This window comes from Oncorhynchus mykiss, chromosome 3 (genome assembly GCF_013265735.2).
Source record: "Oncorhynchus mykiss isolate Arlee chromosome 3, USDA_OmykA_1.1, whole genome shotgun sequence".
Lineage (NCBI taxonomy): Eukaryota > Metazoa > Chordata > Actinopteri > Salmoniformes > Salmonidae > Oncorhynchus > Oncorhynchus mykiss.
The window spans coordinates 83,821,243-83,841,698 of NC_048567.1; the positions used below are offsets into that span (position 1 = coordinate 83,821,243).

Below are 20,456 nucleotides of genomic sequence, written 5' to 3' on the forward strand. Positions count from 1 at the left end.
CCCTGGCGGAGAGAGGGTACCCTGGCGGAGAGAGGGTACCCTGGCGGAGAGAGGGTACCCTGGCGGAGAGAGGGTACCCTGGCGGAGAGCGGGTACCCTGGCGGAGAGCGGGTACCCTGGCAGAGGGTACCCTCTCTCCATTGGCCTCCACAGGTATCCTCTCTCTGCCAGGGTACCCTCTCTCCCTTGGCCTCCACAGGTATCCTCTCTCTGCCAGGGTATCCTCTCTCCCTTGGCCTCCACAGCTATCCTCTCTCTGCCAGGGTATCCTGTCTGCCTTGGCCTCCACAGGTGTCCTCTCTCTACCAGGGTACCCTCTCTCCCTTGGCCTCCACAGGTATCCTCTCTCTGCCAGGGTATCCTCTCTCCCTTGGCCTCCACAGGTATCCTCTCTCTGCCAGGGTACCCTCTCTCCCTTGGCCTCCACAGCTGTCCTCTCTCTGCCAGGGTACCCTCTCTCCCTTTGCCTCCACAGCTGTCCGCTCTCCGCCAGGGTACCCGCTCTCCGCCAGGGTACCCGCTCTCCGCCAGGGTACCCGCTCTCCCTTGGCCTCCACAGCTATCCTCTCTCTGCCAGGGTACCCTGGCAGAGAGAGGGTACCCTGGCAGAGAGAGGGTACCCTGGCAGAGAGAGGGTAGCTGTGGAGGCCAAGGGAGAGCGGGTACCCTGGCGGAGAGCGGGTACCCTGGCGGAGAGCGGGTACCCTGGCGGAGAGAGGATAGCTGTGGAGGCCAAGGAAGAGAGGATACCCTGGCAGAGAGAGGATACCTGTGGAGGCCAAGGGAGAGAGGGTACCCTGGCAGAGAGAGGATACCTGTGGAGGCCAATGGAGAGAGGGTACCCTGGCAGAGAGAGGATACCTGTGGAGGCCAATGGAGAGAGGGTACCCTGGCAGAGAGGGGACACCTGTGGAGGCCGAGGCAGACAGGGTACCCTGGCAGAGAGAGGGTACCCTGGCAGAGAGTATAGCTGTGGAGGCCAAGGGAGAGAGGGTACCCTGGCAGAGAGAGGACACCTGTGGAGGCCAAGGCAGACAAGGTACCCTGGCAGAGAGAGGATACATGTGGAGGCCAAGGGAGAGAGGGTACCCTGGCGGAGAGAGGGTAGCTATGGAGGCCAAGGGAGAGAGGTAGTGCGCCGCCGCCACGTCAGGCTAGGGAGAGCACCGCCACCACGTCAGGCTAGGGAGAGCGCCGACACCACGTTAGGCTAGGGAGAGCGCCGCCACCACGTCAGGCTAGGGAGAGCGCCGCCACCACGTCAGGCTAGGGAGAGCGCCGCCACCACGTCAGGCTAGGGAGAGCGCCGCCACCACGTCAGGCTAGGGAGAGCGCCGCCACCACGTCAGGCTAGGGAGAGCGCCGCCACAACGTCAGGCTAGGGAGAGCGCCGCCACCACGTCAGGCTAGGGAGAGCGCCGCCACAACGTCAGGCTAGGGAGAGCGCCGCCACCACGTCAGGCTAGGGAGAGCGCCGCCACCACGTCAGGCTAGGGAGAGCGCCGCCACCACGTCAGGCTAGGGAGAGCGCCGCCACCACGTCAGGCTAGGGAGAGCGCCGCCACCACGTCAGGCTAGGGAGAGCGCCGCCACCACGTCAGGCTAGGGAGAGCGCCGCCACCACGTCAGGCTAGGGAGAGCGCCGCCACCACGTCAGGCTAGGGAGAGCGCCGCCACCACGTCAGGCTAGGGAGAGCGCCGCCACCACGTCAGGCTAGGGAGAGCGCCGCCACCACGTCAGGCTAGGGTGAGCGCCGCCACCACGTCAGGCTAGGGAGAGCGCCGCCACCACGTCAGGCTAGGGAGAGCGCCGCCACCACGTCAGGCTAGGGTGAGCGCCTCCACCACGTCAGGCTAGGGAGAGCACCGCCATGTCATTTTCCCCCCTAATGTATCTTTTTACTATTTTAAATACGTTATTTAATTCCGTATTCAGACCCGTTGCTATGAGACACTACATTGGGCTCAGGTGCATCCTGTTTCCATTGATCGTCCTTGAGATGTTTCTACAACTTGATTGGAGTCCACCTGTGGTAAATTCAATTTATTGGACATGATTTGGAAAGACATACACCTGTCTTTATAAGGTCCCACAGTTGACAGTGCATGTCAGAGCAAAAACCAAGCCATGAGGTCGAAGGAATTTTCCGTAGAGCTCCGAGACAGGATTGTGTCGAGGCACAGATCTCACAAATCTACCAAAAAGGGCCTTGGTCATGGGCACTATGACAGAGCTCCAGAGTTCCTCTGTGGAGATGGGAGAACCTTCTAGAAGGACAACCATCTCTGCAGCACTCCACCAATCAGGCCTGTATGGTAGAGTGGCCAGACGGCAGCCTCTCCTCAGTAAAAGGCACATGACAGCCCGCTTGGAGTTTGTCAAAAGGCACCTAAAGACTCTCAGACCATGAGAAACAAGGTTATCTTGGCTGATGAAACCATGATTGAACTCTTTGGCCTGAATGCCAAACGTCACGTCTGGAGGAAACCAGGCACCATCCCTACGGTGAAGCATGGTGGTGGCAGCATCATGCTGTGGGGATGTTTTTCAGATGCAGGGACTAACGCAGGATCGAGGGAAAGATTCATAGGACGTTGGTTGAGAGAGTGTGTGTTGTACTCCAGTATGCCTGATCTGTAGGCTTCCTCAGGTAGAGGTTGAGAGAGTGTGTGTTGTACTCCAGTGTGCCTGATCTGTAGGCTACCTCAGGTAGAGGTTGAGAGAGTGTGTGTTGTACTCCAGTGTGCCTGATCTGTAGGCTACCTCAGGTAGAGGTTGAGAGAATTGATTTATGGCCTGGTGTCTTTGAGACAGTTCAGGAGACAGAAAACCCTCTAGCCTAGTGTGTCTTGCTGTGCGGAGGAGCCTCTACTGGTCGGTCTCTAAAAGCACCTTATGCACTCCCTATGGGCCCTGGCCAAAAGTAGTGCACTACATAGGGAATATGGTGCCATAGGGCCCTGGCCAAAAGTAGGGCACTACACAGGGAATAGGGTGCCACTTGGGATGCACTCACTGACTCCAGTGCATGATAAAGCTAGTGAATACTGTACACTGCATTCCCTGCTTTATTACAGTTTTCAGTCCGTCGGCTACTCTGCTAAGACATGTCTGGAGAGTCATATCTATCTCTCCGTTATCGGAACCACGTCTGACTCATTGGTTTAAGTGTATTACGGCCTGTCAATATTAAACTTCTTTCCTTTCTCGGAGCCTTTACGTCTACCAGCTAGACTGCCTCAGCTTCAGTGCTGTTTACGTCTCACAGCTAGACTGCCTCAGCTTCAGTGCTGTTTACGTCTCACAGCTAGACTGCCTCAGCTTCAGTGCTGTTTACGTCTCACAGCTAGACTGCCTCAGCTTCAGTGCTGTTTACGTCTACCAGCTAGACTGCCTCGGCTTCAGTGCTGTTTACGTCTCACAGCTAGACTGCCTCAGCTACGGTGCTGTTTACGTCTCACAGCTAGACTGCCTCGGTGTCGGTGCTGTTTACGTCTACCAGCTAGACTGCCTCAGCTTCAGTGCTGTTTACGTCTCACAGCTAGACTGCCTCAGCTTCAGTGCTGTTTACGTCTACCAGCTAGACTGCCTCGGCTTCAGTGCTGTTTACGTCTCACAGCTAGACTGCCTCAGCTACGGTGCTGTTTACGTCTCACAGCTAGACTGCCTCGGTGTCGGTGCTGTTTACGTCTACCAGCTAGACTGCCTCGGCTTCAGTGCTGTTTACGTCTCACAGCTAGACTGCCTCGGCTTCGGTGCTGTTTACGTCTCACAGCTAGACTGCCTCGGTGTCGGTGCTGTTTACGTCTCACAACTACACTTCCTCGGTGTCGGTATTGTTTGTTTGTGCCAGATGTATATGATATACAGAGCCTTCAGAAAATATTCAGACCCCTTGACTTTTCCCACATGTTGTTATGCTACAGACATACTTTGTGTCACTGGTTTACACACAATGCACAATAATTATGTCAAACTGGAAATATGTTTTTAGACACATTAAAAATGGAAAGCTGACATGTCTTGACTCAAAGTTTTCAACCCCTTTGGCTATGGGCTAAATAAGTTCAGGAGGAAAAATGTGCTGAAGTTGCATGGACTCTCTGTGCAATAATAGTGTTTAACATGATTTTTGAATGACTACCTCATCTCTTTACACCACACATACAATTATCTTTAAGGTCCCTCAGTCGAGCTGTGAATTTCAAACACAAATTAAACCACAAAGACCAGGGAGGTTTTCCAATGCCTCGCAAAGAAGGGCACCTATAAGCAGACATTCAATATCCCTTTGAGCATGGTGAAGTTATTAATTACACTTTGGATGGTGTACACCCAGTCACTACAAAGATACAGGCGTCATTACTAACTCAGTTGCCGGAGAGGAAGGAAACCATTTAGGGATTTCACCATAAGGCCAATGGAGACTTTAAAACAGTTACAGAGTTTAATGTCTGTGATCGGAGAAAACTGAGGATGGATCAACAACATTGTAGTTACTCCACGATACAAACTTAATTGACAGATTGAAAAGGAAGCCAGTACAGAAAAATCTATTCTAAAACCTGCATCCTGTTTGTAGTAAGGCACTAAAGTAAAATTGGAAAAAAAATGTGGCAAAGAATTTAACTTTGTCCTGATACAAAGTGTTACGTTTGGGGAAAATCCACAACACATCACATCACTGAGGACCGCTCTTCATATTTTCAATCATGGTGGTGGCTGCATCATGTTATGAGTATGCTTGTCATCGGCAAGGGCTAGGGATTCAAAGAAACGGAAGAGAGCTAAGCACAGGCAAAATCCTCGAGTAAAACCTGGTTCAGTCTGCTTCTCAACAGACACTGGGAGATGAATTCACCTTTTTAGCAGGACAATAACACTGGAGTTGCTTACCAAGATGACATTGAATGTTCCTGAGTGGCCTAGTTACAGTTTTGACTTAAATCGGCTTGAAAATCTATGACGAGACTTGAAAATGTCTGTCTAGCAATGATCAGCAACTAACCTGACAGAGCTTGAATATTTTTTAAATGAATAATGTGCAAATATTGTACAATCCAGATGTGATGAATTTGAAGATACAGAAAGACTCTCAGCTGTAATCCCTGCTAAAGGTCATGCTAAAGGTCATTCTAACATGCATTGACTTAGTCGTGTGAATACTTATGTAAGTTAGATATTTCTGTATTTCAGTTTCAAAAAAAATAAAAAACATGTTTTCACTTTGTTTTTATGGGGTATTGTGTGTAGATGGGTGAGGGGGGGGAAACAGTTTACCTCCATTTTTAATTCCGGATGTAACTAAATGTAGAATAAGTCAAGGAGTTTGAATACTTTCTGAGGGCCGGACAGGTAGATCAGGAGAGGAGAAACCACACAGGTAGATCAGGAGAGGAGAAACCACACAGGTAGATCAGGAGAGGAGAAGCCACACAGGTAGATCAGGAGAGGAGAAGCCACACAGGTAGATCAGGAGAGGAGAAGCCACACAGGTAGATCAGGAGAGGAGAAGCCACACAGGTAGATCAGGAGAGGAGAAGCCACACAGGTAGATCAGGAGAGGAGAAACCACACAGGTAGATCAGGAGAGGAGAAACCACACAGGTAGATCAGGAGAGGAGAAGCCACACAGGTAGATCAGGAGAGGAGAAGCCACACAGGTAGATCAGGAGAGGAGAAGCCACACAGGTAGATCAGGAGAGGAGAAGCCACACAGGTAGATCAGGAGAGGAGAAGCCACACAGGTAGATCAGAAGAGGAGAAACCACACAGGTAGATCAGGAGAGGAGAAGCCACACAGGTAGATCAGGAGAGGAGAAGCCACACCGGTAGATCAGGAGAGGAGAAACCACACAGGTTACAGGTAGATGCCCCATGTTCTCTTGTATGTCAGCTGGTTTACAACAGCGTGAGAACAGGATGTATAGGCCTTATGTTCTCTTGTCCGTCAGCTGGTTTACAACAGCGTGAGAACAGGATGTATAGCAGGGCAGGACTAGAGGGAAGGTTGGGCCAGGACTAGAGGGAAGGTTGGGCCAGGACTAGAGGGAAGGTTGGGCCAGGACTAGAGGGAAGGTTGGGCCAGGACTAGAGGGAAGGTTGGGCCAGGACTAGAGGGAAGGTTGGGCCAGGACTAGAGGGAAGGTTGGGGCAGGACTAGGGGGGAGGTTGGGGCAGGACTAGGGGGGAGGTTAGGGCAGGACTAGAGGGAAGGTTGGTGCAGGACTAGAGGGAAGGTTGGGGCAGGACTAGAGGGAAGGTTGGGGTAGAGGGTAGGTTGGGGTAGAGGGTAGAGGGTAGGTTGGGGTAGAGGGTAGGTTGGGGTAGAGGGTAGAGGGTAGGTTGGGGTAGGAGTAGAGGGTAGGTTGGGGTAGGGGTAGAGGGTAGGTTGGGGTAGAGGGTAGGTTGGGGTAGAGGGTAGGTTGGGGTAGGAATAGAGGGTAGGTTGGGGTAGAGGGAAGGTTGGGGTAGAGGGTAGGTTGGGGTAGAGGGTAGAGGGTAGGTTGGGGTAGGAATAGAGGGTAGGTTGGGGTAGGAGTAGAGGGTAGGTTGGGGTAGGAGTAGAGGGTAGGTTGGGGTAGGGGTAGAGGGTAGGTTGGGGTAGGGGTAGAGGGTAGGTTGGGGTAGGAGTAGAGGGTAGGTTGGGGTAGGAGTAGAGGGTAGGTTGGGGTAGGAGTAGAGGGTAGGTTGGGGTAGGAGTAGAGGGTAGGTTGGGGTAGGATTAGAGGGTAGGTTGGGGTAGGAGTAGAGGGTAGGTAGCGGTAGAGGGTAGGTTGGGGTGGGAGTAGAGGGTAGGTTGGGGTGGGAGTAGAGGGTAGGTTGGGGTGGGAGTAGAGGGTAGGTTGGGGTAGGAGTAGAGGGTAGGTTGGGGTAGGAGTAGAGGGTAGGTTGGGGTAGGAGTAGAGGGTAGGTTGGGGTAGGAGTAGAGGGTAGGTTGGGGTAGGATTAGAAGGTAGGTTGGGGTGGGAGTAGAGGGAAGGTTATAAAATGTTAGTTTGTGGAATTTCTTTCCTTCATGCGTTTGAGCCAATCAGTTGTGTTGTGACCAGGTAGGGGTGGTATACAGAAGATAGCCCTATTTGGGAAAGGACCAAGTCCATACTATAGCAAGAACAGCTGAAATAAGCAAAGAGAAAAGGCAGTCCATTGCTGGCAGTCCATTGCTGGCAGTCCATTGCTGGCAGTCCATTGCTGGCAGTCCATTGCTGGCAGTCCATTACTTTGGGGTGCTGCGACATCATTCTTCCACCAGAAACTCAATCGTTTGGTGTTTTGTTGCCGGTGGTAGAAAACGCTGTCTCAGACACTGCTCCAGAATCTCTCATAAGTGTTTAATTGGGTTGAGATCTGGTGACTGAGGCGTACATCGTTTTCATGCTCATTGAGTGACCACTCGTGTCCTGTGGATGGCAGGATAGCCATGGTTGCCAAAATAATGGCCTGCCGAGCATTTTTATACATGAACCTAAGCGTGACGGGATGTTAATTGCTTAATTAACTCCGGAACCTTGTGTGGAAGCACCTGCTTTCAATATACTTTGTGTCCCGTTATTTTGGCGGTTGCCTGTATTTTAGCTGGCGTGCCGGTAAGGTTGGTAGACTAATAAAGCAAGCAATAACTAAATGTACTGAATGAGACTCACGTTCCTTTCAGTATGTTACCCAGATTTTGTCAGGAGGATACAGACGGCTCAAGACGAACGCTTAGAATTATTTAGATATGCAGAAATATAAACATTTTTAAAAAAAATTTAACGTATAATTAAGCATAATGATTATGGCTCTAGATTGCATGAAAAAGCTTTCAGGTGTTTGAAAAATGCGATATTCTCCCACTTCCAGACAGGGAGACTATCCACCATCCTCATGTACTAATGTTTGGGATGCCCAGTATCTAAAAGGTTGAACATATAGATGGATGATTATATAGCTGGAGCAAGTGATTTGATAGGTTCTGGAGACACAAAGACATCGATTGATGTCAATGGTCAGGGGTTCGTCAGTCAGGTGGACTTGGGATGACCCATATGCTGTGATGACCAGGGGTTCGTCAGTTAGGTGGACTTGGGATGACCCATATGCTGTGATGGTCAGGGGTTCGTCAGTTAGGTAGACTTGGGATGACCCATATGCTGTGATGACCAGGGATTCGTCAGTCAGGTTGACTTGCTCCAGGGATGTTACCATGGAGATGCTGGGTTCCCATTGGAGATGAATGAGAGGGACTGACACGCTCGTCAACCGGTAGCGAACTTTACCCTGTGTGTGTGTGTTTCAGATGGAGCAGCTGTCAGATGAAGACCTGGACCACACAGATGGAGGAGAGGAGGACAGTGATAAAGAAGATCAGGATCTAGACAAGATGTTTGGAGCCTGGCTGGGAGAGCTGGATAAACTCACACAGGTAACTAACCCTAACTTACACAGGTAACTAACCCTAACAGGTAACTAACCCTAACTCACAAAGGTAACTAACCCTAACTCACACAGGTAACTAACCCTAACAGGTAACTAACCCCAATTCACACGGGTAACTAACCCTAACAGGTAACTAACCCCAACTCACACGGGTAATTAACCCTAACTCACACGGGTAATTAACCCTAACTCACACAGGTAACTAACCCTAACAGGTAACTAACCCTAACTCACACAGGTAACTAACCCCAACCCACACAGGTAACTAACCCTAACTGGTAACTAACCCCAACTCACACAAGTAACTAACCCTAACTGGTAACTAACCCTAACTAGTAACTAACCCCAACTCACACAGATAACTAACCCTAACTGGTAACTAACCCTAACTAGTAACTAACCCCAACTCACACAAGTAACTAACCCTAACTGGTAACTAACCCTAACTAGTAACTAACCCCAACTCACACAGATAACTAACCCCAACTCACACTGGTAACTAACCCTAACTCACACAGGTAACTAACCCCAACTCACACAGGTAACTAAGGCGAGGAGTCTGAGGCAAGGAGTACATTATGTGGACATTTAGTGATGTTATAGGGATTGTTTTGTTACCATGTATTTTCAGCATTATAACTAACTACCTTCTTAGTGGGTAGTATTTTCATATGCTTGTGGTGTATACTGTGTCTGTGTCCTCTCCTCTGTACAGAGTCTGGATGATGGGAGACCAGAGACAGTCCAGAAGGCCCCTCAGAAAGCCCCTCTCAGACAGGAGACCAACATGGCTAACTTCTGCAACCGCTTCTCCATGTACAACATCAACGGTATAAATAAAATGTATATAATATAGCTGCAATCAGCCATGGCGTGGTTCACGCTATGGCCCCACAGCGCCACAATCAGGACAAATTGGACTCCTTGCCTTAGGGTAGGGCAGGGCTCAGACTCCTCGCCTTAGGGCAGGGCTCGGACCCCTCGCCCTAGCGTAGGGCAGGGCTCGTACCCCTTGCCCTAGGGCAGGGCAGGGCTCAGACTCCTCGCCGCAGGGCAGGGCAGGGCTCGGACTCCTCGCCTTAGGGCAGGGCAGAGCTCGGACTCCTCGCCCAAGGGCAGGGCAGGGCTCGGACTCCTCGCCCAAGGGCAGGGCAGGGCTCGGACTCCTCGCCCAAGGGCAGGGCAGGGCTCGGACTCCTCGCCCAAGGGCAGGGCAGGGCTCAGGCTCCTCGCCTTAGGGCAGGGCTCGGACTCCTCGCCTTAGGGCAGGGCTCGGACTCCTCGCCTTAGGGCAGGGCTCGGACTCCTCGCCTTAGGGCAGGGCAGGGCTCGGACTCCTCGCCCAAGGGCAGGGCAGGGCTCAGACTCCTCGCCTTAGGGCAGGGCAGGGCTCAGACTCCTCGCCCAAGGGCAGGGCTCAGACTCCTCGCCGCAGGGCTCAGACCCCTCGCCCTAGTGTAGGGCAGGGCTCGTACCCCTTGCCCTAGGGCAGGGCAGGGCTCAGACTCCTCGCCGCAGGGCAGGGCTCGGACTCCTCGCCTTAGGGCAGGGCAGAGCTCGGACTCCTCGCCCAAGGGCAGGGCAGGGCTCGGACTCCTCGCCCAAGGGCAGGGCTCGGACTCCTCGCCTTAGGGCAGGGCTCGGACTCCTCGCCTTAGGGCAGGGCTCAGACTCCTCGCCTTAGGGCAGGGCTCGGACTCCTCGCCTTAGGGCAGGGCAGGGCTCAGACTCCTCGCCTTAGGGCAGGGCAGGGCTCGGACTCCTCGCCCAAGGGCAGGGCTCAGACTCCTCGCCTTAGGGCACGGCAGGGCTCAGACTCCTCGCCCAAGTGCAGGGCAGGGCTCAGACTCCTCGCCTTAGGGCAGGGCAGGGCTCAGACTCCTCGCCTTAGGGCAGGGCTCGGACCCCTCGCCCTAGTGTAGGGCAGGGCTCGGACTCCTCGCCCTAGGGCAGGGCAGGGTTCGGACTCCTCGCCCTGTGCGGTGGACACAGTGGCATTTTAGGAGTGATGTTGCTTTCTGATTTAAAAACCGAGCAACCATAGGTCGAATCGTCAGTTTTGGGAAGCTGATGTTCACCATAAAAATGCACCTTTTATAATGACCCATTCCATTCATCATCACATTTGCAGATGTGTGTAAGAGCCTGGTATTCCCAATGTGATGAGTAGATTGGAAAGTCATAATTTAGGCTAATAAAAATAATCAACTGTTTACGAAAAAGACAGTTCACTGCATGGCTGAGTGTGTAGAGTGTGGAGAAGTTCCCTCTTTCTTTCTTCAACACATTTCATGCAATTCTACTACATTTTATATGACTGGAGACATTAGCAGAATCTGTTTTAATAAAACAAATGACGGTATCCTACACTGCTGACACTGACAAACAGACCAATAAAAACAATGTTGTCCATATAATCGGCCTATGAGAACGGAGAGGCACTAATAGAGAATGATGTCTATTTTATCATTTTTTAAATTTAACCTTCATTTGACTAGGCAAGTCTACACCCTAGACCCGGCCTGGTTTCCTTGATATTTCATTCTATTGTTTCCAGTACTTGTCTTATATCATCTCCAATGTAAAAAACCTGTCTGATTAGGATGAATCGGCGCTCAGAATTTGTTTTAAATTCAAAATTAACATTCCCTTACCTTTGATGATCTTCATCAGAATGCACTCCCAGGAATCCTAGTTCCACAATAAATGCTTGATTTGTTCGATAATGTCCATTATTTATGTCCAAGTAGCTACTTTTGTTAAGTCCAAATGCTCGTGCAGGTCGAGCATAGCGTCGGACAAAAACTTCACAAAGTTATATTACAGGTCTTAGAAACATTTCAAACTAAGTATAGAATCAATCTTTAGGATGTTTTTATCATAAATCTTCAATAACGTTCCAACCGGAGAATTACATTGTGTATAGAGAAGCCATGGAACGAACGCAGGTCGCTATCATGTGAATCGCGCTTGACCAGCCCTTGGCTCTCTGCCAGACACCTGGCTCATTCAGCCCCACATCACAGTAAAAGCATCATTCAAGTTTCTAAAGACGTTTGACATCTAGTGGAAGCCCTAGGAAGTGCAACTTCATCCATATCCCACTGTGAATTCAATAGGGGCTGGGTTGAAAATCGACCAACCTCAGATTTCTCACTTCCTGTTTGGATCTCAGGTTTTTGCCTGCCACATGAGTTCTGTTTTACTCACAGACATCATTCAAACAGTTTTAGAAACTTTAGAGTGTTTCCTATCCAATACTAATAATAATATGCATATATTAGCATCTGGGACTGAGGAGCAGGCAGTTCATTCTGGGCACCTTTCATCCAAGCTACTCAATACTGCCCCTGCAGCCATAAGAAGTTAACAGAATGTGACCGGCAGAACGGGGGTTGTATGTGGAGGATGAGGTACTTTACTTCCTCTTTCAAAATATCATTTGGTGAATCATGCGTGACTGCATCATTTGTAGCAAGTTTTAATAAACAAATGTTGGTAGCATTTCTATATTGAAGATTGAAAAAATAATGTGGTGCATTTTCCCCCATATTCCATCCAGTTTGCTTTATTTTTATAATCTATTACACTGGATCTTTCTGGAATAAGTTCCCCCATTTATTTTTCCTATAACGTATTCTGAGCCTCTATGGTACAGTTTTTATCTAACTTTTTGTCTAACTGTACTGTCCTTCAATTTCCTTTGTTAACTCTTTTGATCTAAATGTCTTTTGTTTTATAGATGAGTACTGAATTGCAGGGCCTCTAAAGGCACAATTAAAAGTGTCTCATACAATAAGGGGATCTGCTATACCTTTATGTCTGAAAAATTCAATTATAAATACCTCTGACCTGGTTAAAAACAAGTTATCATCCAATAGGCTTGGATTAAATTTCCAATATCCTTGCCCACGTGGAAATTCTGTAAGAGTAATGTATATGGTAATTATCTAATGGTCCGACCTCATTCTGTCCCCTATCAACACTTTTTAAACTTTTGGTGCCAGAGAGAATGGCATAAGAAAGTAATCAAGATGACAAGCTTGATTTAGCCTCCCCCATGTATCTCTCACTAGGTCAGGGTATTAAACCTCCTCCATGTATATCTCACTAGGTCAGGATATTAAACCTCCTCCATGTATATCTCACTAGGTCAGGGTATTAAACCTCCCCCATGTATATCTCACTAGGTCAGGGTATTAAACCTCCCCCATGTATCTCTCACTAGGTCAGGGTATTAAACCTCCTCCATGTATATCTCACTAGGTCAGGATATTAAACCTCCTCCATGTGTATCTCACTAGGTCAGGATATTAAACCTCCTCCATGTATATCTCACTAGGTCAGGATATTAAGCCTCCATGTATATCTCACTAGGTCAGGATATTAAGCCTCCATGTATATCTCACTAGGTCAGGGTATTAAACCTCCTCCATGTATATCTCACTAGGTCAGGATATTAAACCTCCTCCATGTATATCTCACTAGGTCAGGATATTAAACCTCCATGTATATCTCACTAGGTCAGGATATTAAACCTCCTCCATGTATATCTCACTAGGTCAGGATATTAAACCTCTATGTATATCTCACTAGGTCAGGATATTAAACCTCCTCCATGTATATCTCACTAGGTCAGGGTATTAAACCTCCATGTATATCTCACTAGGTCAGGATATTAAACCTCCTCCATGTATATCTCACTAGGTCAGGATATTAAACCTCCTCCATGTATATCTCACTAGGTCAGGATATTAAACCTCCCCCATGTATATCTCACTAGGTCAGGATATTAAACCTCCTCCATGTATATCTCACTAGGTCAGGATATTAAACCTCCTCCATGTATATCTCACTAGGTCAGGATATTAAACTTCCTCCATGTATATCTCACTAGGTCAGGATATTAAACCTCCATGTATATCTCACTAGGTCAGGATATTAAACCTCCTCCATGTATATCTCACTAGGTCAGGATATTAAACCTCCTCTATGTATCTCTTACTAGGTCAGGGTATTAAACCTCCCCCATGTATATCTCACTAGGTCAGGATATTAAACCTCCTCCATGTATATCTCACTAGGTCAGGATATTAAACCTCCTCCATGTATATCTCACTAGGTCAGGATATTAAACCTCCTCTATGTATCTCTTACTAGGTCAGGATATTAAACCTCTATGTATATCTCACTAGGTCAGGATATTAAACCTCCACCATGTATATCTCACTAGGTCAGGATATTAAGCCTCCCCATGTATATCTCACTAGGTCAGGGTATATAAGTCTCCATATATACACTAATTCCAATATATCCATGACATTCATGATTTCCTTTAAGAGCATGAGGGTGATCGTTTGTAGTGTGATTTTCAACTTCTCCCTGACCCAGTCTGTAATTCCTAAGTTTCAAGCAGACCACCATCCCTATACCCAAGAGTGCCAAGGTAACCTGTCTAAATGCCTATCGCCCCGTAGCACTCACATCTGTAGCTTTGAAATACTTTCAAAGACTGGTCATGGCTCACAGAACTTGATACATGGCATTGATGGACCAAGGTCTCACAACACAATATTTCTCATGCTAGCAACTCAAACAACATGGTACTGACCAATGAACATTCAAGTGGGCGTGACTTGGCACATAAATGCATATACATCAGACACGGATGTTCATATTTTACATGACGGCGCTATATCTATCTCTCTATATCTATATCTATCTCTCTATAGCTATATCTATCTCTCTATATCTATAGCTGTATCTATCTATATCTATATCGATCTCGCTATATCTATAGCTATATCTCTATATCTATAGCTGTATGTATCTATATCTATATCGATCTCGCTATATCTATATCTATCTCTATATCTATCTATCTCTCTGTATCTATATCTATCTCTATCTCTCTATATCTATAGCTGTATCTATCTATATCTATATCGATCTCTATCTGTATCTATCTATATCTATATGTCTCTCTGTCTATATCTCTATCTAGCTATATCTATCTCTCTATATCTATAGCTATATCTATCTCTCTATATCTATAGCTATATCTATCTCTCTATATCTATAGCTATATCTATCTCTCTATATCTATAGCTATCTCGCTATATCTATATCTATCTCTATCTCGCTATATCTATATCTATCTCTCTATAGCTATATCTATCTCTCTATATCTATAGCTGTATCTATCTATATCTATATCGATCTCGCTATAGCTATATCTATCTCTATCTCGCTATATCTATCTCTCTATAGCTATATCTATCTCTCTATATCTATAGCTGTATCTATCTATATCTATATCGATCTCGCTATATCTATAGCTATATCTATCTCTCTATATCTATAGCTGTATCTATCTATATCTATATCGATCTCGCTATATCTATATCTATCTCTATATCTATCTATCTCTCTGTATCTATATCTATCTCTATCTCTCTATATCTATATCTGTATCGATCTATATCTATATCGATCTGTATCTCTATCTCGCTATATCTATCTCTCTATATCTATAGCTATATCTATCTCTCTATATCTATAGCTATATCTATCTCTATCTATAGCTATATCTATCTCTCTATATCTATAGCTATATCTATCTCTCTATATCTATCTCGCTATATCTATATCTATCTCTATCTCGCTATATCTATATCTATCTCGCTATATCTATATCTATCTCTATCTCGCTATATCTATCTCTCTATAGCTATAGCTGTATCTATCTATATCTATATCGATCTCGCTATATCTATATCTATATCGATCTCGCTATATCTATAGCTATATCTATCTCTCTATATCTATAGCTGTATCTATCTATATCGATCTCGCTATATCTATATCTATCTCTATATCTATCTCTCTCTCTGTATCTATATCTATCTCTATCTCTCTATATCTATAGCTGTATCTATCTATATCTATATCGATCTCTATCTGTATCTATCTATATCTATATATCTCTGTCTATATCTCTATCTCGCTATGTCTATATCTCTATCTCGCTATGTCTATATCTCTATCTCGCTATGTCTATATCTCTATCTCGCTATATCTATCTCTCTATATCTATAGCTATATCTATCTCTATATCTATAGCTATATCTATCTCTATATCTATAGCTATATCTATCTCTCTATATCTATAGCTATATCTATCTCTATATCTATAGCTATATCTATCTCTCTATATCTATAGCTATATCTATCTCTCTATATCTATAGCTATATCTATCTCTCTATATCTATAGCTATATCTATCTCTCTATATCGATCTCGCTATATCTATCTCTCTATATCGATCTCGCTATATCTATATCTCTCTCTATATCTATCTATCTCTCTGTATCTATATCGATCTCTATCTGTATCTATCTATCTCTCTGTATCTATATCGATCTCTATCTGTATCTATCTATATCTATATATCTCTGTCTATATCTCTATCTCGCTATGTCTATCTCGCTATATCTATCTCTCTATCTATAGCTATATCTATAGCTATATCTATCTCTCTATATCTATAGCTATATCTATCTCTCTATATCTATAGCTGTATATATCTATATTGATCTCGCTATATCTATATCTATCTCTCTATATCTATCTATCTCTCTATATCTATCTATCTATATATATATCTCTCGCTATATCTATATCTCTATATCTATCTATATCTCTATCTATCTATATCTCACTATATCTATATATATCTATATATCTATCTCTCTATCTATATCTATCTATATATCTATCTCTCTATCTATATCTGTATCTATCTCTCTGTATCTATATCTACCTGTATCTATCTCTCTGTATCTAAAGCTATCTGTATCTATGTCTATCTCTGTATATCTATATCTATCTGTATCTATCTATATCTATATATCTCTATCTCTCTCTATCTATATCTGTATCTATCTATATCCTTATATCTATTTATATATCTATCTATATCATTATATCTATTTATATATCTATCTATATCCTTATATCTATTTATATATCTATCTATAGCTATATCTATCTATATCTGTATCTATATGTATCTATATCTCTATCTATATATCTCTCTATATCTATATCTCTATCTATATATCTCTCTATATCTATATCTATATATCTATGTATCTACCTATATCTATATCTATCTATATCTATCTCTATCTATATCTCTATATCTATATTTCTATCTATATCTATATATCATCCTAAGGAAATGTGTACAATTTGTCCTGGTGGTGGTGCTATGGTTCCAAAGCTTGAACCCCGACATGGCTGCTTGCAGCTATATTTTTAGTTTTTGTTGTTAATGCTGTTGTTTATGTTGTTGTTTATGTTCTTCTTCCAGAGGCTTTGAACAAGGGTGGAGAAGGTGTAGACCTGGATTCCCTGATGGCAGACCTGTGTTCCATAGAGCAGGAGCTGAGCACCATCGGCAAGCCCAATAGTGGCAAGAACAGGCTGGGTGTGCCAGGTGATGCCAAGCTGCGCCAGAAACCCCCCGCCGGCCGTGGCACCAAGGGGCATGGTGGAGGAGGCACCTCCAGCAGTGGGGGCAGTGCCTCTAGTAGGTAAGGTCACTGAACTGTGGATATATTTATGTTGAAGACGTCTTTGGTGTCACTGTTGTGTTGTGGTATTTATGTGTTTTATTTATTGATATTTTTGATTGATCTCCGATCAGACTTAGTTTTTTTTTATTGTCCTGTACAGTGTATGTATTTATTTTGCTGCTGTGTTTGACCTTAGATAAAGTAAAGTACCTCTCTATGTATCTACCAGTACCCGGGCCTCGCCAGCCTCCACGGTGGCAGCTCGCCGTCCCTTGGCCTCTAACCTGGATGACATCACGGCCCAGCTGGAGCAGGCGTCTCTCAGTATGGACGAGGCTGGCAGACAGAGCTCCCACTCCCTGGCTAGTGGCTCCACCTCCTCCTCCTCCACCATGCGGAGGCCCGCCTCCCATCAGCACTCCCACCGCAGGACAGGCTCCGTGGGGACGGTCAGCGAACACGCGGTCCGCTCCATCTCCCAGTCCTCCTGGTCGTCGGTAAACTCTGCGTCGGCCAGCAGCATGGATTCCCTGGATAGTTATCTCCGGCCCTCGGAGCAGGACGGGGCAACACCCACACCACAGGGGTCCAATCAGGGCCCCCCGGGCAGTACAGAGGTAGGCTACCTCTCGATACACACACACACACACGCACACACACACACACACACACACACACACACACACACACACGAATACATGCACTGTTCAACCTTCACTACATTCCTCTACAGCGATTCAGACTGTACCAACTGATCGGCTGGCAGAACCGGATTAAAGGACCATTAAATAAACTAGTTTATCTCTTAACATTAGAACCGACTGCTCCTGAGTTTAATTTATTACATTGGCATTTTTTAAGTCATGCCCCCTCTGTTCTTCACCTTTCCTAAATACATCTATATACCACACTAGCCGTGTTAGAATCTTAATATCAAATTGTATTTGTCACATGTTCCGATTATAACAGCTGTAGACCTTACAGCGAAATGCTTACTTACAAGCCCTTAACCAACAACGATTTCAGAAGTTAAGGAGAAAAATGTGTTAAGTAAAAAATAGAGAGAGAGAGAGGGATGGTTTGTAGTGTAGGTGGAGAGAGAGATGGATGATGGTTTGTTAGTGTAGGTGGAGAGAGATGGTTTGTTAGTAGAGAGAGAGAGAGATGGTTTGTTAGAGAGAGAGAGAGAGAGATGGTTTGTTAGTGTAGAGAGAGAGAGAGAGATGGTTTGTTAGAGAGAGAGAGAGAGAGATGGTTTGTTAGTAGAGAGAGAGAGAGAGATGGTTTGTTAGAGAGAGAGAGAGAGAGATGGTTTGTTAGTGTAGAGAGAGAGAGAGAGATGGTTTGTTAGAGAGAGAGAGAGAGTGATGGTTTGTTAGTAGAGAGAGAGAGAGATGGTTTGTTAGAGAGAGAGAGAGAGAGAGATGGTTTGTTAGTGTAGAGAGAGAGAGAGAGATGGTTTGTTAGAGAGAGAGAGAGAGCGATGGTTTGTTAGTAGAGAGAGAGAGAGATGGTTTGTTAGAGAGAGAGAGAGAGAGATGGTTTGTTAGAGAGAGAGCGATGGTTTGTTAGTAGAGAGAGAGAGAGATGGTTTGTTAGAGAGAGAGAGAGAGAGATGGTTTGTTAGAGAGAGAGAGAGAGCGATGGTTTGTTAGTAGAGAGAGAGAGGGATGGTTTGTTAGAGAGAGAGAGAGAGAGATGGTTTGTTAGAGAGAGAAAGAGCACCAGATGTGCAGATTAAGCAGAGGGAGGTCACAGACAGATTTGATTTGAGGCTGACAGACAGGCAGACTTGCTGAGGGAGAGAGGATGGAGGGAGGCAGAGTAGGGAGAGAGAATGCTTCCCAATTGGAACCATATTACCAATATAGTCCACTACATTTGACTAGGGCCCGTTAGAGCTCTGGTCACATGTAGTGGACTATATAAGGAATAGGGTGCTATTTGGCACACAGAAAAGAGCGAGAGAGAGCACTGCAGTAACCCTGGTGTGAAGCTGCTTTCTGCCTGCTCAGACTTGATTCTGTTTACTTCTCCTAACGTTCAGGGATCAACGGTTAGTTTAGCTGTTCCTGTATTAGTGATGATGGGGTGGTTTATAATGTATTGGCACCAGGGATGACTGTAATCGTTAGTAATCTGACCATTTAATACTTCATCTTTAGTGACACGTAAGTCATTGTATTAAATAATAAGTCAACATGATTTGGTAGAGTTCCAGATGACAGCCTAGGGTCCTGGTCAACAGTAGTGCACTATATAGGGAATAGGGTGCCATAGGGCTCTGGTCTAAAGTAGTGCACTATATAGGGAATAGGGTGCCATAGGGCTCTGGTCTGAAGTAGTGCACTATATAGAGAATAGGGTGCCATTTCAGATGCAGACCAGGTATTGCAGAAGTCATTGAAGTGTATCCTGAGGAGTCTATTGACCCACCCATGTGTCAATCTAAGTAACTAAGAAATTCACAAACAAATCTGTCAGTTTAAGATAGAGATATCAGTCTCAATCTACCACATCAGCCCACATCAGCCCACATCAATCTTGTCACAAAAACGTCTGTAGCGTCTGAACGGTTAGCCTATTATCCAATGACCATTATTGGAAGATGAGACTCTAACAAACCTGATGGTGTTGTCTGTTTTGCACTACGACCCCCCACAAGTGTCACGGGACTCATCTCGGTAACACTATTAAACCTTCATCTGAAGGTAACTCAGATAAATGAATGGTAGTATATAGATATATATAGATATTAAACCTTCATCTGATAGTAACCCATATAAATTAATGGTAGTATATAGATATATATAGATATTAAACCTTCATCTGATAGTAACCCATATAAATTAATGGTAGTATATAGATATACAGTGGGGCAAAAAAGTATTTAGCCAGCCACCAATTATGCAAGTTCTCCCACTTAAAAAGATGAGAGGCCTGTAATTTTCATCATAGGTACACTTCAACTATGACAGACAAAATGAGAAAAATAATCCAGAAAATCACATTGTAGGATTTTTAATGAATTTATTTGCAAATTATGGTGGAAAATAAGTATTGAGGGACTGTGACCAGCTAGTGAGGGACTGTGACCAGCTAGTGAGGGACTGTGACCAGCTAGTGAGGGACTGTGACCAGCTAGTGAGGGACTGGGACCAGCTAGTGAGTGAATATGACCTGTGTGTGAGGGACTGGGACCTGCTTGTGAGGGACTGGGACCTGCGTGTGAGGGACTGGGACCTGCTAGTGAGGGACTGGGACCTGCTAGTGAGGGACTGGGACCTGCTAGTGAGGGACTGGGACCTGCTAGTGAGGGACTGGGACCTGCTAGTGAGGGACTGGGACCTGCTAGTGAGGGACTGGGACCTGCTAGTGAGTGAATATGACCAGCTAGTGAGGGACTGGGACCAGCTAGTGAGGGACTGGGACCAGCTAGTGAGGGACTGGGACCA

General features: G+C 45.8%; 1 protein-coding gene across 3 annotated transcripts in view; it reads left to right on the forward strand.

Moving 5' to 3' along the window:
• Positions 1-20,456, forward strand: part of LOC110520666 (ras-associated and pleckstrin homology domains-containing protein 1) — a 119,603-nt gene that overhangs the window by 46,426 nt on the left and 52,721 nt on the right. For all 3 annotated transcript variants that reach the window (XM_036975351.1, XM_036975352.1, XM_036975353.1), the window contains exons 3-6: positions 8,283-8,408; positions 9,138-9,252; positions 16,797-17,019; positions 17,231-17,618. In XM_036975351.1, coding sequence (XP_036831246.1) covers positions 8,283-8,408; positions 9,138-9,252; positions 16,797-17,019; positions 17,231-17,618 — 852 coding nt within the window. The remainder of the gene's footprint in view (positions 1-8,282; positions 8,409-9,137; positions 9,253-16,796; positions 17,020-17,230; positions 17,619-20,456) is intronic.